Source organism: Python bivittatus, unplaced genomic scaffold, assembly GCF_059951505.1.
Source record: "Python bivittatus isolate LINGU-HERP-01145 unplaced genomic scaffold, Pbiv_v1 ctg000190_np1212, whole genome shotgun sequence".
NCBI classification, from domain to species: Eukaryota; Metazoa; Chordata; class Lepidosauria; order Squamata; family Pythonidae; genus Python; species Python bivittatus.
In genome coordinates this window covers 21,698,228-21,713,110 of record NW_028277042.1, presented here as the reverse complement: position 1 = coordinate 21,713,110, position 14,883 = coordinate 21,698,228, and the positions used below count along the sequence as shown (strand labels likewise).

General features: G+C 52.8%; 1 protein-coding gene across 2 annotated transcripts; it reads right to left on the bottom strand.

Annotated features, from left to right (window-relative positions):
* Nucleotides 1-1,033: 1,033 nt before the first annotated feature.
* Nucleotides 1,034-13,790, bottom strand: TCF25 (TCF25 ribosome quality control complex subunit). Of its 2 annotated transcripts, none has more exons than XM_088136264.1 (18): nt 13,529-13,790; nt 12,935-13,096; nt 12,030-12,104; nt 11,413-11,549; nt 10,355-10,420; nt 9,409-9,491; nt 8,829-8,959; nt 6,754-6,853; nt 6,298-6,391; nt 6,045-6,137; nt 5,622-5,727; nt 4,424-4,583; nt 3,942-4,029; nt 3,336-3,494; nt 2,849-2,939; nt 2,321-2,400; nt 1,677-1,749; nt 1,034-1,250 (listed from the first exon to the last, which is right to left on the bottom strand). In XM_088136264.1, the coding sequence occupies exons 1-18, from the start codon at nt 13,748-13,750 to the stop codon at nt 1,086-1,088; spliced, it is 2,085 nt and encodes a 694-aa protein (XP_087992390.1). In that variant the 5' UTR covers nt 13,751-13,790; the 3' UTR covers nt 1,034-1,085. The 2 variants fall into 2 exon arrangements, with proteins under 2 accessions (XP_087992390.1, XP_087992392.1); XM_088136266.1 differs by having other exon boundaries at nt 11,413-11,546.
* Between the last annotated feature and the right edge of the window lie 1,093 nt (nt 13,791-14,883).

The following is a 14,883-nucleotide window of genomic DNA, read 5'->3' as shown; positions in this document are numbered from 1 at the left end:
GGTGCTCACCATTTTCCAGGGAAGAACTTTGTGGTTTGACTTTTGAGCCAATTCTGACCATCCCAACTGGTTTTCGTTAACAGTTCCGCTTTGGCCCCCAGGCCTGTCCTGAGAACGTAATTTTGCCCTTCAGTTTTGACCAGCCTTTTGAAGCAGCTTTGGTGATGAAGAAACAGAGACATCCTGCTGGCCACGCAACATTCTTATACTGCAAAAGGGCTCCCACCACCATTTAGGTTCTCATTCCCCCAAAGCCACTGAGCAATTTAACCTGGCATTTCCATAAATACATTTCCATTCTAAACCAGGTTTATGGCTGGATTCACACATGACACAAGCCACAATCTGGTTCTGACTAGGTCTGATGTGTGAACTCACCCATAGCGGTTTATATAAACCCTGCCTGGCATGTTGTACCAAGCAGGCCAGAATGGCTTGTTCAGATACCATGGCTACATATTATTTCTGAATCCTGCACGAGTATGCTTATTAGACCTTCTTCACAAAGCCCACCAATCTCTGTTGACGGACAAACACCTTTGGGGGAACCCCCAGGCAGCAGAGGAGATCTCGCAAAGCAGGAAGGCAGGGACACCCAGCCCCCGCTGCCCATTTTACAAGTCATGCCGTGGGCACAGCCAATCAGAAGGGCAGGGCCGCCTGAACAGGCCTTGCATTGGCATTGCTAACCCTTGGGATCAAGGTGGGCTCAACGGAATTAAGACCAGGGCAACAATCAAGGGAGGCGCTGAACGTTTCTTTAACAGAAATGCTTCTTCCTTCAACATTAATAGGCTCGCTGGGAAAGAAGAGCAAGGCAGAAGGTAATTGCTTTATTTTCCTTGGAGGAGCCAGCAAGAGTTTTAGATCAAGAAAACTGGTGGGTGGGGTGGGGTGGGGTGGGGTGGGGTGGGGTGGCGGCTGTTAAACTTTTCCCTTCTAAAACGCTGTCCAAAACTGAGTCAAGTCCTCCTTTTCTCATGGGGAGAGAGGGAAATGGAGAGCTACGTCCACAGGCAAGGTATAGAGACAATTCCTGCTTACACCTGTTTATTGTCGGTGGGGTGATTACACAGGGGCCAGATTCAGTCCCACTCTCCCCCTTCACCCTCAGCGTTGTCATCCCGTGGGGGTTCCTGGAACTGGATGTTTGCCAGCATGTCCCGCATAGCCGCCATCAGCCGGTTCACTCCCTGGTTGAGGTTTTGCCCTGCCCCTGGCTCTTCTTCTCCTCCGGCTCTAACTTCCCCCTGAAATGCAGCACAGGACACGGAGAAACCATGCCAGGTAGCTCCTCGGGCAGGCCTCTCTCCCTGCACCCGACAGCTGGATTTTATTTATTTAAATGATCGATATGGCCGCCCATTTCGGAACAGTGATTCTGGGCAGTGTACGAGGATTAAAATGCAAGACCCCAGTATACAATCTCAGCACCCACGGTTCATCCAGTAGCCCCCGCTCAAGCAGCAGAGCTCACCTAACCTTCTGACCCAAATACCTGGATGGCCCACCAATCTCTCCAGACCAATCCCAAAACTTCTGCTGGCAGATCTTCCCCCCTCTGCTGCCCTTCACCCCACCCTGGCCTACGGAGGGTTGTTAGCCCTGCCCACCCCCGGCCACACTCTGGGCACTGGCTCCTGTTGCCTCTACTCCAGCTCAAAGGGGTATCTTACCTGTAAGTTGAAGTTTGGCAACAGTGAGCGAAAAAAGAGCGATAAAGTACTTTCGTTGGTTGGGTGGGTTGCCCTGGAATGACAGAGAGCGCCCATCTGGTGATAGATGTCCATTTAGTGCACCTCCCCAAGAAGTGAACTAGGGCCAGATGCCGGGCTGGCCATGGGGCCTCTGGGAGGGCTTTCATTTAACCCCTCCCTCTTATCCTAATCTCCCTCTCACAGCTGACCCAAAAATGAATTGTGTGGAGGAGAAGGACCACACCCCTATCGCTATGGAGAAGGAACACCTGAGCCTTCCCTGTGTGTGTGAGTGGAGGGCTGGGATGGTGTAGACTGCGTGAAAGAAACAGCTCTTCTGGGAGCGAGGGGCCAGAGCTTTGTGTCAGCACACCGGTGGGCAGGCAGGAGGCCTTGCAAATCAGCCACACGGGATAAAAAAGAGCCGACAGGCGGACCCAAGGGAAGACAGCTTCCATGCCCCTTTACATACAGCTGTTGACAGGCTGAAAGGCTGGGAGATAAGGGAGGGTCTTGCTTGGAAGCATCAGCCGGCATCTGAGCTTCTGCTCAGACTGGCCAGACCAAGCCAGCATCTCAAGAACTGCAATAGGCGGAATAGAAGTGAAACAGAGAGGAAGTACCTTTCGGGCCTTGTGTATGAAACAATGGAGTCCGGAGGTGGCAGAGGATCGAATCCCATTATGGGCTGTGAGGTCACCTCCTTGGGAGAGGAAAACAAACAGAATTGCTGTTGTCACCATCATCACTCAGCATTCATCTAGTGAGTATATTGAGAAGGACAGATTCAAAGCTGGGAGAGCTCTGGAAGAAAGAGGCCAGAGCCTTCCTCCCTGCAGGGACCTGCGAGCCCGCTTATCTTTTGCCCTGTGCCTCTTCTTGAATCCCGGCGAGATTCTCTGACGGCCACCTGAGCTGCCAGCCACGGCCCGAGTGGCCCCGGGTCCTCCTTGGCACCAGAAAGTTCAAAGGGGGGACAGCCAAACGCTGTGGACAGCAGTGCCAGTGCTACACCAGGGATGGAGGGCACGGGGGCTCGCTGTACACAAAGAACCGTAAACAGCAGAAGGGAAAGGAAGACCAGGAGGGGCAGGATTAGGTGCCAGGGAATAGCCCAGGCCGGAAGATGACAGCAGGGCTGGATCCCTCACCGGAGGTAATGCTGCTGTGGCTTCCCTGATCTCTGAGAGGATCACATGGCGGTAGACGTTCCTGGGGGCATTTTGGTACCTTGCCTTTCGCCTACAGAGAGAGGGAGGGAGGGAGAACATGCCAAGGGCGTCTTCCAAGCTGCTTCACTCTTGCCCAGAGCCCTGAAGCAAAAGCCTCTGAGCAAGCGTGTCCCCTGGGCTTCTCCACCGGTCACAAGTCAGCGAATTGTGCCCAGTTGGCAAGGAACCTCACATGGAGCTCCTTTAAAACCCCTTTCAGCCTCCCCCGGCAAAAAAGCTAAAAACCAGGGAGTGCCATTCACCCCATTTTGTACCTTTTCCAAGCTGCAGACCAGTAAGCACTTCCCTCACTCCGCTTACGGTGGGAGGAACGTGGCAGCGCTGAATGCCACGACGAAGAGGAAGGGAGCCACCCAGCACCCCAGGCCGCCCGCAGGGAAAGGGCACCAGCGTTTTCCCGACTCACTTTTGTTCCGCCTCCTCCAGAACAGGGTCTTTGGCATCCACCACCCGCAGCACCTTGTGCACGTTGGTCTCCAGCCAGGCCATGACAGCGGGGTCCTTCCAGAGGGCGTGGCTCCTCCCCAAGTAGAGGGAGACCAGCTGGCTCAGCGCTGAAGGCACGCTGGAGGGAGGGGAAGAGGGGCTTTCAAGAGGCAGGCGGAGGCCCTGCATTAGGCTAAGAGGCGAACTGGTGTGGCCACGTCCTTGTTCCAGGGGACGAGGTGCTAGTTCCACCACTGCTTTTGTGCAGCCGTTCTGGGGATCCTTTCACTGTCCTTTCACACGATTCCCCTTTTGCAGAGGGTTGGATGTTTAAGCCAGAGGGACGGAGAAGGCAAAATTGGGGAGCTGTGACAGATTCCGATGGCCCTAAGAGCAAGTTCTCAGGAGCAGCCTTTGCTTTTCACATCTCCCCTGGCAAGAGTTCATTTTAATCATCCCCATCACGGATTTCTGGTTTAAATGGTCTTCCTGGCACCCCTCTCAGGACCTGCTGCCCCACAGCGGCTATCCACTTCCTGCGAGAGGCATAATTTTGGTCCTGCAAAGGGCCTCCCCTCCCCATTACCTCAGCTGGGCTTCCAGCCCAAAGAAGGCGTGGGAGCTGACCGCGGAGTCAGGCTGCACGCTGCACCGGTCCAGCAGCGGCATCAGGGCTGGAAGGGAGATGGGAGGGAGTCAGAGCCTCCCCAGAACCATGGCTCCCTCCTGCAGGGCAAGAATGCTCAGGCCCCCTCATCAATGTTTAGAGGGTTTGCTGAAGCCCTGAAAAGGCCTTGTCCCGAGTCCCTTCGTTCAGGACGTTCTCAGCAACAAAGCAAGGCAGTTTGGGCGCCATTCAGAACCGTGTGTGTGCGTATGTGTGTGCACGAAGAGGGAGATCCAGTCTTTGCTCGTGTCTAAAAGGTGACGTTTGGCGCCTTCCTTTGTTGCGATTCTCCCCCCTTCACTCCAGTCATCCAGCGCTTGACACAACGGGCCCTCTCTTCCTCTCTGCTGCCCCAGCCTGCCTCTGCACGTGACCTGGGCGGATCCCACAGGCAAACTTACCGCTGGGGAACATAATCAGGGCCTGCTGAATGAGGCTGTCTCCCTGCTCACGGGCTCGGCTTTGCTCTGCTTCAGGAATATCTTCCTGCTGGCTCAGGAAGAAATAAGCCAGAGGGACGGAGAAGGCAAAATTGGGGAGCTGTGACAGATTCCGATGGCCCTAAGATCGGGGGGGGGGGAGGTGAGGAAGAGGAGAAACAGATGTCACAAAGAAGCCAGTTCTCATCCAATTCAGCTGATTCTTTGGGGGGTTGGAAGAGGCAACTCCAGAGTTCCAGACAAATTGAGAAGGGGAAGGTGGGTGTGGGGTTGGAAACAGGACTTGGGTCTTCAGGAGTCTTCCCTCAAACAACGGGGAAAGCACCTTTACTCAGTGGCTGAGCATCTGCTTTGCATGCGAGTCTCAAGGAGGGCAGCGTCTGCCCTAAAAGTGGCAGCAGCAGGACAGGAGGGAGTTCTGTCTGCTGGAGGCTCCGCAGATCTGCTACTGTCGCTGGTGGGAGTGGGCGGCTTTGGGGCGAAAGCAGCTCGGATCCTGTTCCCTTTCAGAGGTCCCCGAAAGACCCTTTGGCAACCAAGACTGTTTTCAAGCCCCCCATGTGTCTATGCTTTATTCCCCAGCCAAAGGCTTAGGAAAGTTTCAAAATGGGGCAGCCTGGCACAATAGCGACCGACCGGAACTAAAAATGGATAGTCAGCAGCTGAGGGCCCGCTGATCCTGCTCCTGGGGCTGCTCCAGCCTTATCTGGCTTAATTGTTTTAAAGCCTCTCTAATTAAAAGATAATTAACAGGAAGCAGCTACTCTGGAATGCAAAGCACCAGCCTAGCCCAGTCCTGCTTCCGCAAATGCTTCTGGGCCCACTTAGGCTTCTCTTCAGCCTGAGGGAGGACCCAAAAGTGGGACGAGGCTTTCCATACAACTGCCCCCCACCCCCCAGGGAAGAGATCTGGGGGGAAGAAAATACCTCGGGGCACTAGAGAGGAGGCCAGGAGTGATGGCATGTTTCTGTCAAGGGCTCTCCCTCTAGCACAGAAAGGTGGTCTCTCCCTGGCAACCAGCTGAAGGGCAAGGAAAAGAGGGGGGAGGGCGCTGAGCTGGACAGGCTGTGCTGCCCAGTCCTTCGATGACCGGCCCAATGTCTGTGCAGGTGGGGCTCTGCCTTCCTTGGGCTCTCCTGGCCTCCACAGGGCCCTTACCTCCCATTCCTGAAACATGCGGATCAGGAAGGTGTACTCTCTTGCTCGGAGTGACAGCAAGTCCACCATCAGCAGCATGCACAGCGGATCATTCTCCGGATCAAGGCTTCAGCGAGAGGAGACAGATAAAAAAAATACAACCGTTACATGACAGCTGTGCAAAGAAAAGATCACTAGCCTCTGGCCAGGGTGGACCAGCCGGGCACCTGCAAAACAGCATTCCACAGAGAAGGTCATGGGAAGAAGTTCAGGGCTCCCTTTGACAACCTGGTTTGGGGGCCTTCAAAGACACATGCTCCTGACCCAAAACGGAACTGGGAGAGGGCCGTGCTGGCCTGTCCTTCCCACTGCCCACCACGCTTGGCCAAAGTGCTTGGCTGAGGACAGGCCAAGCCTGAAGGGGACTCCGAGAGCAGCCCTCACCTCAGGACAAGCTTGCAGACCTCCAGGGCAGTCCGTGGGCAGCCTCTCCTCTCTAGGAAAAGCAAATGCTTGAAGAGGGCCAGGTAGAAAGCCCTGTGAGGGACACCAAAAGGAAAGGCTGTGACTCCAGGGGCAGAAGTGGGGATGTTCAACTCGGGCAAGGGGGCGGCAACAGTGGCCCTGGCACTCAGCAGAGGGAGTCACCTGCCAAGAAGCAGCCCCCCACCTTGAAGTACCCAGGGCGGGCGCCCACCTGTTTTCTGGGTGCCGGTAGTCCAGCCTGCAGGTGCCACTGGTGAGGCTGAACACAGGGTGGAAGGCGCACTCCAGGGTGTAGAGGGCTCTCTCTGCAAAACAGGCATCATGGCCTGGTCACATTGGTGGCCTGTGATGCACTCGTCCCACCTGCAGACATCATTTTCTGCCCCAGGGCTTCCAAAGGGATGGGGCCATTTTTTCAAAACCTGTCACCAACACCCCTTCCCTTTTTACGGGCTATACTTGCTTAAAACCGGGTAACCAAATGGTACAGCGGAAAATGCACCACAAAAGGCAATTGCAACTGCCCTGCAATGAGCCCCCAACATCCCCCTTCAGTAATCGTCCAAAAGACCTGGACCCATTGCTTTCAGGGCTGCCCTTCCTGCCCCCTCGGTACAGAGGACTCTAAGCCACCCCACCACGTCAGCCTCCCTTCTCCGATGCTTACCAATCAGGTCCCTGGCCATCTCCTGGTCTTCCTGCATCCGGCACACATCGCTGAGCTGCAGAAGCGAGTCCACATGGTAAGGATTCGTCTGGAGCAGAAGCTAACGACAAAGCAGAAGAGTGATGCTTAAGGACCTGGACTCTCCGAGGGAAAAGCAACACAGAACAGGAAAGAGCAGAGCCAAACAGGAGTGGGGGGGCTGCCATCCAGGAATGCCAGGATATGCCCAATGAGGTCAGTGCAGTGCCCAACGCCAAACTTCCTTGCACACCACCCATTAATTCCAAAGCAGTGTTTGGGGAATACTTGAAGAGTTCCAAATTCAACAGGCAGAAGAAGAGCAGAGATGAGTTGGCCGTGTTTTCAAATGGAACCCTTCCCACATTCCTGGCATGCAGGCAGCCACTAGAAGCCCCAGGCTTTCACTTGGGCTTCAGGGCTATCTTCCATCTCTATGGATTCTTACATCTTCCTGTTCACATCCCTCCTATTATGGCAACCTCCGCTCCACCTCCCCCGCCCCTCAGTTTTAGATTTGCAAAGTCCACATTCAGTAAACTTAAGTATGAACCACTTCTCAAAAGTTAAATATTCACACTTCAGACACGGAATCAATTTTCAGTGGCACCTTGTGTCTGCTTGCCATTGAATTTATGCTGTTTTTCCTTGCTGCCCTCAGTTATGGGAAAGACCCCGTTCAGCTTTTTGCTCTTCACCTTTTACTGATCCAGGAAAAGCCATCCGCTTGCCTCCACAGGCTGTGCTGAAAACAAGCTACTGTATAAAATAAACCACCATCCTTCCTGTTTTCCAAGCACTTACATTCCTGCAACTGTTTGTCAGAGGATCCAAAATGTTCCTCAGCTGCGGTGGGTTCCCCCCTGGAGGAGCCAGAGTGCAGGGGCAGAGAAGGCAGAGTCTTTCCCAGACAAAGGGGCTCTATCTCTAAAACACTCAAGTTTCAAAGAGCCACATTTATCCTGACTGAGGGGGAAGGAAGGGGGGAGCTCTCCAAACTCAATGTCTTGATTATCCTAATATTAAGCTAAGAACAATTTTGGCCTGTCCACGCTGGGTATTTACCATCAAGTTGTTCACCAGTTAATACAGTTGGAGAGGCTCCACAAAAGCCTCAAAGCAGAGCCTGTTCTCTTACGCCCTGGAGAAATGAGACGCCCCTTTCCTCAAAGGCAGCCAATGTTTAAATATAGCACAAAAGTTGACTTAGATCTCACTATGCTGGGCTCTCTAGCCCCATTTGCAGTCTTTGTCTTCAGCACTTGGGAAACCGAAGACAGGAGAAGAGTCCCCAGGGGCTGGCTTGCTAATGGGGGGCCTCTGGTCCGCCGGCAGGGCTGTAAATGCATGGGGATCATGAGAGCATCTTCTCTTCCCTACTGCAGGTTCCTTTTTCCCACAGCAACAGCTGTTTTGCTCTCAGCACGAGCAGACGCCTTGTCTCTTCTGAAAGAGACCACACGCACATCGTACAGATGCAGATGTACTCAGAACTGACAATATGGGGGGGGGGGAAGGCTCACTAGAGCTGGCATCCACGACCTTCAAGAAAAAAACTTCTATAGCAGGTAGAACTACGTTTCAAGGTCCTTTCATACACAACTCTACTGGTTCAAATCATACCCACACGTAAGTCTTGAGAGTAAGACTTAGTCAGAAAGTTACATCCCTTTTTATTACGCATGTGACATTCTCTCAGAGGACACAGCTCAGAACATTTTAGGTTTTGCCCACACTTGAAATGATAATCTTCAAGTGAATTTTGGGTTACTAAGATGCTTCTGCACACAAATGAGGCCTCTGCTGGGGTCTTCATGCAGAGTTGGCTAGACCACTGCTCTGGCCCAAGAGGGTCAATCTAGTCCTACAGCCTAGAAGGAAGGCTCGCTGGCAATTCTGGGAATAACACATTTGGAAGGCACCAGCTGGGGGTGGCTGAAAAATACCAAGATGCTGAGCATGTCCAGAAGTCAAGGCTGGGGTAGAGCAAAATTGCCGCAGTTCACAGTTGGTGGATTTGAAGGAGTGACTCTGGGGAAGCCTCACGGAGAACCTACCACAAGATTGTTTGGGTCCATCGATTCCACAGCATCCAAGAATTTGAACTGTACTAGCTGGTACTCCCGGTTGTGCTCAAAGGCAAAATGTTGCTCTCCACGCCTTGTTTCTAGCAGCACCATGGATATGCCTGGACAGAATTATTGTGGGTGGGAGAAAGAGGGTGGTCAGCCTCAACAAAACGATCAACCAACATCTAGAAAGCTAAGTGCCTATCTATCTGGAGAGAAAGGAAACTCTGGAGACAGAAATGCTTGGCTTGGATCTTCCCATCCCCTTTCCCATTCTGACTGCCTTGATTTCCCCTCATCCGAATGCACAAGTCCAAATCTGAATTTCAACTGTCCATATTCCCAATCTTGTGAGTTCTCACGATGCAATACATGTACAACTCCAAGCTAAAGGAATCTACCAACCAAATGTAGCCAGCTATGTTAACGTTTTCATCGGCTGTTCAGTGTAAAGCAAGCATTCTTGCTTTCTTCAGCCGTAAAACAAATCTGGGATTCTCCTAGGCAAAGATGGAGAACAACAGCATGGATGGCCCAGAATGCAGGCCCTCAAGGAAAGGCCCCTCACCTGTTTTGCTGTGACGTGGCCAAGTCTCCTTGGGCGCCGTCAACCACGTGCTGTGTACATATTGGCGCTGCCTCTGCCGCGGCCTGGAAAGAAGCAGTACGCCTGAAGACTTGAATGGCAAAGCCTTTCGCTCTATTCTAGTTTCTAAGCACCTGCATCCAAGCCCACATGGGCGGCGCAGTTGTTTTTCAAAGCCCTATTGATGCATCCTGGTCCCCCGCCACGCCGGGAGATCGTCAGTCTTTAAAAAATAAACACAGTCTTGTCTTCGGAATGAGGAGGAAGTCGGCTTTCCTCCTGGGGAAAGGAAGCCGTCTCTGCTCTCCGGCCGGGAAGTGCTGAACGAAGCCCTGTGACAGCGCCACCTCCCGACCGAGCGCAAAGAGATGCAACGGAAGGGGGAACACCACATCTGAAGTCAAGACAAGCGCTTGTCCTCACACGCACGCAACGTCCGTAAGAAAGGCAGATTCAGATCTTTGCCTGAGTTCATCAAAGGAACCGGACCAGCTGATTGCTCCCCAGAGTGTTGCTCCTGCATCCTGATGCAGGCCGTGTGCTGGGCCTTCCTCAGAGCAGGCAATCGGCGACCTGCGACTGCAAGCAGCCGCACGAGAACGGATCGAAGCCCCCTCTGTTTCAGCCACGTCCGAATGGCCGATAAAAACACCTCTCCATCCAGAACTACCATGGTCCCAGGGTGGCTCAGAGGGATCCCAAGCTGATCCTTCCTTGCCTTCGGACTGGGAAGGTACCACCTCCCTTCCTTCGGCAACAAAGACTTCCAGGCAGGATGGAGCAGCCCTCGCCTCAGACACAGTCCAGTCTAGAAAATGGCATTCTCTAATGCCAAAAGGTTTCCCTGGATCCTTGCTCGCATGGCCAGATGTTTTGCCTTCCCACATGACCCAGAGACAGGTTTCTGTCTCACAATGCTGGAACTCACCTCTGGTCTCCAAGAACCGCCCGGGCCCCGAAGTATCTCTTCAGCTCCGTTTCGGGATTCAGGTTCCTGCAAAGTTGGGAACATGAATCTCTTCTGAAATTTATTAATTCCTGCATAATATTCAATGCAGAGAACAAGTTGTTGTGGCCAAAACCTGGCTCCCCTGAAGCAACCAAATAACTCTGGAAATACCACATGCTTTTATTTGCATGAAATCAATAATACAGTATACTGGGCTCCCACCAAACCCTTGCACTTTGCTGAACGGCCACGTCCACGAGCAAAAACAGAACCAGACCTTATAGACCTTTAGCCCACCACATTGCAAAGGCAAGACAGGCAGCACAGTGGAAATTACAGCATGACGTTGGGAATATTTTAGATAAGCCTATCCATGTCACTTTCTTATTATTTATCCTTCCCGCTAGGTCAGCATGCTAGGCATACTGTCTGTGAGATATGGCGGGTGAATAGAAGCAATTTGGTCCCTGACTGATTCTTCTCCCTGTCGCCACTCAGGGTCAATTCAGCTTGCTTTAGATGTTTTCTTAAACATTTAAGCAGTTTAAGCAGTTCATATGTATGTGGGGGGGTGTCGTCTCATAGGTTTAATAGCAAATGCAGCTTACGTGTGTATGGGGGGTACCTTTTACCACCACAAAGTACTGAAGTCCTGGATTACACATTTACAGTTTTAATCCTTACAAAAGAGGACAGGGGAGGGACTCAGGTGCCTTGGAGAATCTCCCTCATTACACCATCTGCCCCTCAACGGCTGGGGTTGTTGACTTACATGTATGCATTACATTTTGGAATTCAGGAACTATTTCAACTTTATTTATTTATTAAAGGGATATACCACCACAGCTTGTGATTCTTGGTCTTTCACAACAATTAGGAAATACAACATATGTATAGGTTGTTCTTTTTTAAATTCTCTTTTAATTGTAGGCTGCTCAGAGCCTCCACACTGACACATAAAATAAAACTGACACTTTTTTCTTCAGTCCAAAACCTAAGGTTCCACCACCACCACGGAAGGACACTTAGCTTCCTACCTGTGTTCGATGTAAAGCAGAGGCCGATTATCCGTGACCAACCTGCTCTGGCTTTGGCATGGGGGCCCACTGGAATTCTCAATGCTCAGCAAGATGCTTTCAATATCTTCCACTTGGTCATCATCTCCAGGGAACTGCTGAGAAGCAACAGAATGAGCAAAAGAGCTTCACCCTCCTTAGACAAAATCCATATAAAGGGAACTCTCAGTGTTCTCTTGCATGCAGCACCCTCATAATAGTCCCTCCTCCCTTTAATCTGGCCAACACCTTCTGGAGTGGTAGATGCCCCATCACTGAAAATAGGACCGCCATTTGTCCAGGATTGTCTGAGAATCTGCCCCAGGCAGGGGTTGAACTAGAAGGCCTCCCAGGCCCCTTTCAACCCTAGGATTCTGCTTCAGCTTGCCCTTGCACAGGTTTACCCGTGACCACCTACATTGTTTCTTCAACTGCAAGCTCTTCCTAGTGAATGAACAATCAAAGATTCTGTAGACCTGAAATCACGGTTTTGTAGGGGTACCATCCTATTTTAATGTTCTAATCCCACCTAAGGTCTCAAATTCCTGGCAGCAACATTTCCCTACAAGTGCTTAACCCCCAAACCTAATTCAATTTACCAGAGCTTCGCCTGAAGGATTCTTCTTATTCTTTTTTTTCTTCTTTTTCTTTCGTGATTTGTTGTTTGGGATAGACTTTTAAATATAAAAACAAAAGGTAGTAAGATGTATATATGGAGGCATGACATCAAAAGTATGAATTTAAACAAGTTACCTAACCCAGGAAAATGTCTATGCATGTGTTCAGAAACTATACACACATAACACCCAAAGTGTGTCGACCGACAAAACAATGCTAAGGAGCCCCACCCCTTGCAAGGCCCAGAAGAGAGCATTCTCTGCTGGAACTCCCTTCCTATGGAATCACCTCCCCCAGAAATAAGATCAGGATCCTCAGTATTAAGCCTCAGAAAACTGGTAAAAAGGTTGATTGTTTAGGAAGTCATTTGGGGAGTTGTTAATGATGCAAGTGTCTGGAATGTGGAGGAATTACTGATCGCTATTTGTTACTATTATTGTCATGACATTGAACTGTTGATGTTTGTATGTATTTTTTGTATAGTTACTTTTGGTAACCTGGTCTGCAAGTTGCTTTGTTTTTCATTGGTGGTACGAAAACAGTTGTAAATAAAACAAAAACATGACAAGCCATCGTTAACAAGCCACGCTTTTATCCACATCACACTTTTCTTAAACGAACAAACAGAGTTATGGCTTGAGACGTGAACCAGGCCCTCAGATCATGTTAAGAAACAGTATTACTTGTTTGGTTTGGCTCAGCCAGGCTGACATGTAGCCCTAATTTATTGTTCAGCACAGTGCTTTTCAAACTTAGCAATTTTAAGATGGGTGGACTTCAACTCCCAGAATTCCCCAGCCAGCAAGCTGGTTGTGCAAACAGGAGCATGGATCACCCAGTCACCTACCACGAAGGAATGGGCCCCCGTTTTCTACAGGATACTTGCCATTTGGTCCAGCTGTTCCGCCTCTCCCCCTTCCTCCCTCCTGCCACTCTCCAGCCCTTCAGGTTCGGCCTCTTTGGTCGTCGGGCCGCCTCCTTCCTGCAGCCGGGAGTCATCCATCTCCTCTTTGGCCGCCAGGTCCTCATCCAGTCCTTCGCTGTTTATCTGCGCAGGTTAAAAATTCCCCAGTTCATAGGCCAGCATGCCGCGCAACCACCGTTTTCCTTCTCTCCCTCTCTCAACGTAAGGAGCGCGGCCAGCAGCACGGTCGGAAGGGCAAAGAGGGGTGCGCTTCCCACCAGGCGGCACCTGGCAGAGCGAACTCCTTCTGGGAGAATCTTTCGGCACCTCCAGCGCTAACAGCTGATCGCAGCCACCGCAAAGGGCGGGAGCTGCCACCCAGCCCGCTGGAAGGCACTGGGGGCTCCGGCCCCTCGACAGAGCCCCCGGCCTGGGGACGGATCCGATGCGGGCGAAGCCGGCCGCTCTGGGGGCGGCTCTTGCCCTTCGGAGCGGAAGCTCCGTGAGGCCCGCAGCATGGCCGGGGCGCGTTGCCTTGCCGTTGAGGGTCTCGGCCGGGCCGCGGCGGATCCTCACCAGCTCGAAGGGGTTCGCCACCCGCTGCAAGGGCTCCCTCCGCGGGCCCCGCCGCCGCCGCCGCCCGCCGCCGGACACGGGCAGCAGCTCGTCCCCCGCGCCCTCCCCGTCATCGTCCTCGCCGCTGCCTCCCGCATCGAGCCCGCCGAGGGCCGGCTCCTCGTCCAGCAGCCCCTGCCCGCGCGACTCGCCCCGCAGCCGCCGCAGAGCCCGGCGCGACATCGCGGCCCGCGGCACCCGAACCGGTAACGACGCCGGACCGGAAGCCGGCAAGACAACCCGAAGGGGAGCAGGATGCCCGTCTAGGCGCCGGCCCGCCGCGCTTCCGCTGCCCCGCACGCGCATGCGCACGCGTGGCTCGGCTCGGCGCGCCCGGGCGGCTGCGCGGTGTGGGCCGCCTCGCTCAGTCCTTTGTCCGCGCGCCGCGCCGCGCCTCGCCTCGCCTCGCCTCGGCCGCGGCTCCTCTTCCCGAAGCCCGGGCTGGGCCGTGCGGAGGCCGTGCGGAGGCCAGGGCAGCTTTCTTGCGCAAAACGTGGCTTCTTTGGCTCTGGAGCGTTTTGGCCTTTTGACTGCAAGCCTGAAGGCAGGTCCTTTGCTTTTCTCCCCCTAAGCAGCAGATATTATTATGATTGTGATTCTATTAGTATTGTTATTATTATCCCACCTTTTTAAATATATAACTCAAAGCGGCGAACATACCTAATACTCCCTCCTCCTCCTCCTCTTTCCCCCACAATAACAACCCCGTGAGGTGGGCTGGCTGAGAGAGAGGGACTGGCCCAAGTCACCCGGCAGGCTTTCGGGGCTAAGGCGGGACTAGGACTCAGCGCCTCCTGGTTTCTCGCCTGGGGCCTTCGCCGCGACACCAGACTCCCATCAGGCCTTACGGGGGGTGGGGGCCACGCTGGGGGTCCCGTCAGCCAGGGAGTGTCGCCGGCGGCCGCCGCCTGAAGATCAGCTTGGCCCCGACCCCCCTGCCGGCTGTTTGCAAGGCCCTGGAAACGTGGATTTGCCAACGGGCATGGGGCCCCCCGGGCCGTGCAGTGGCTGTACTGAGTGTTTTGGTGGACGCGATTACCTCGGCTGTGAGTTTTATGTACTTTATGGCAGTTGTTTATGTGTTTTCACATTGCTTTTATTTGCCTCGTTTTTGTTTTTAAATTGCACTATTTTTTACTGTTTTATATTTAACCATCTGTAAGCCTCCCAGAGTCGTACATATGAGATGGGCAGCTATATAAATTGGAATAAATACACTGAATTCAATGATATTCTACATAATCTGTATGTCCAAGAGCAGACTTGGCAGATTTCAGGCTGCTGTGATTTTTACTAAAAAAGTAAAAGTTAAACAC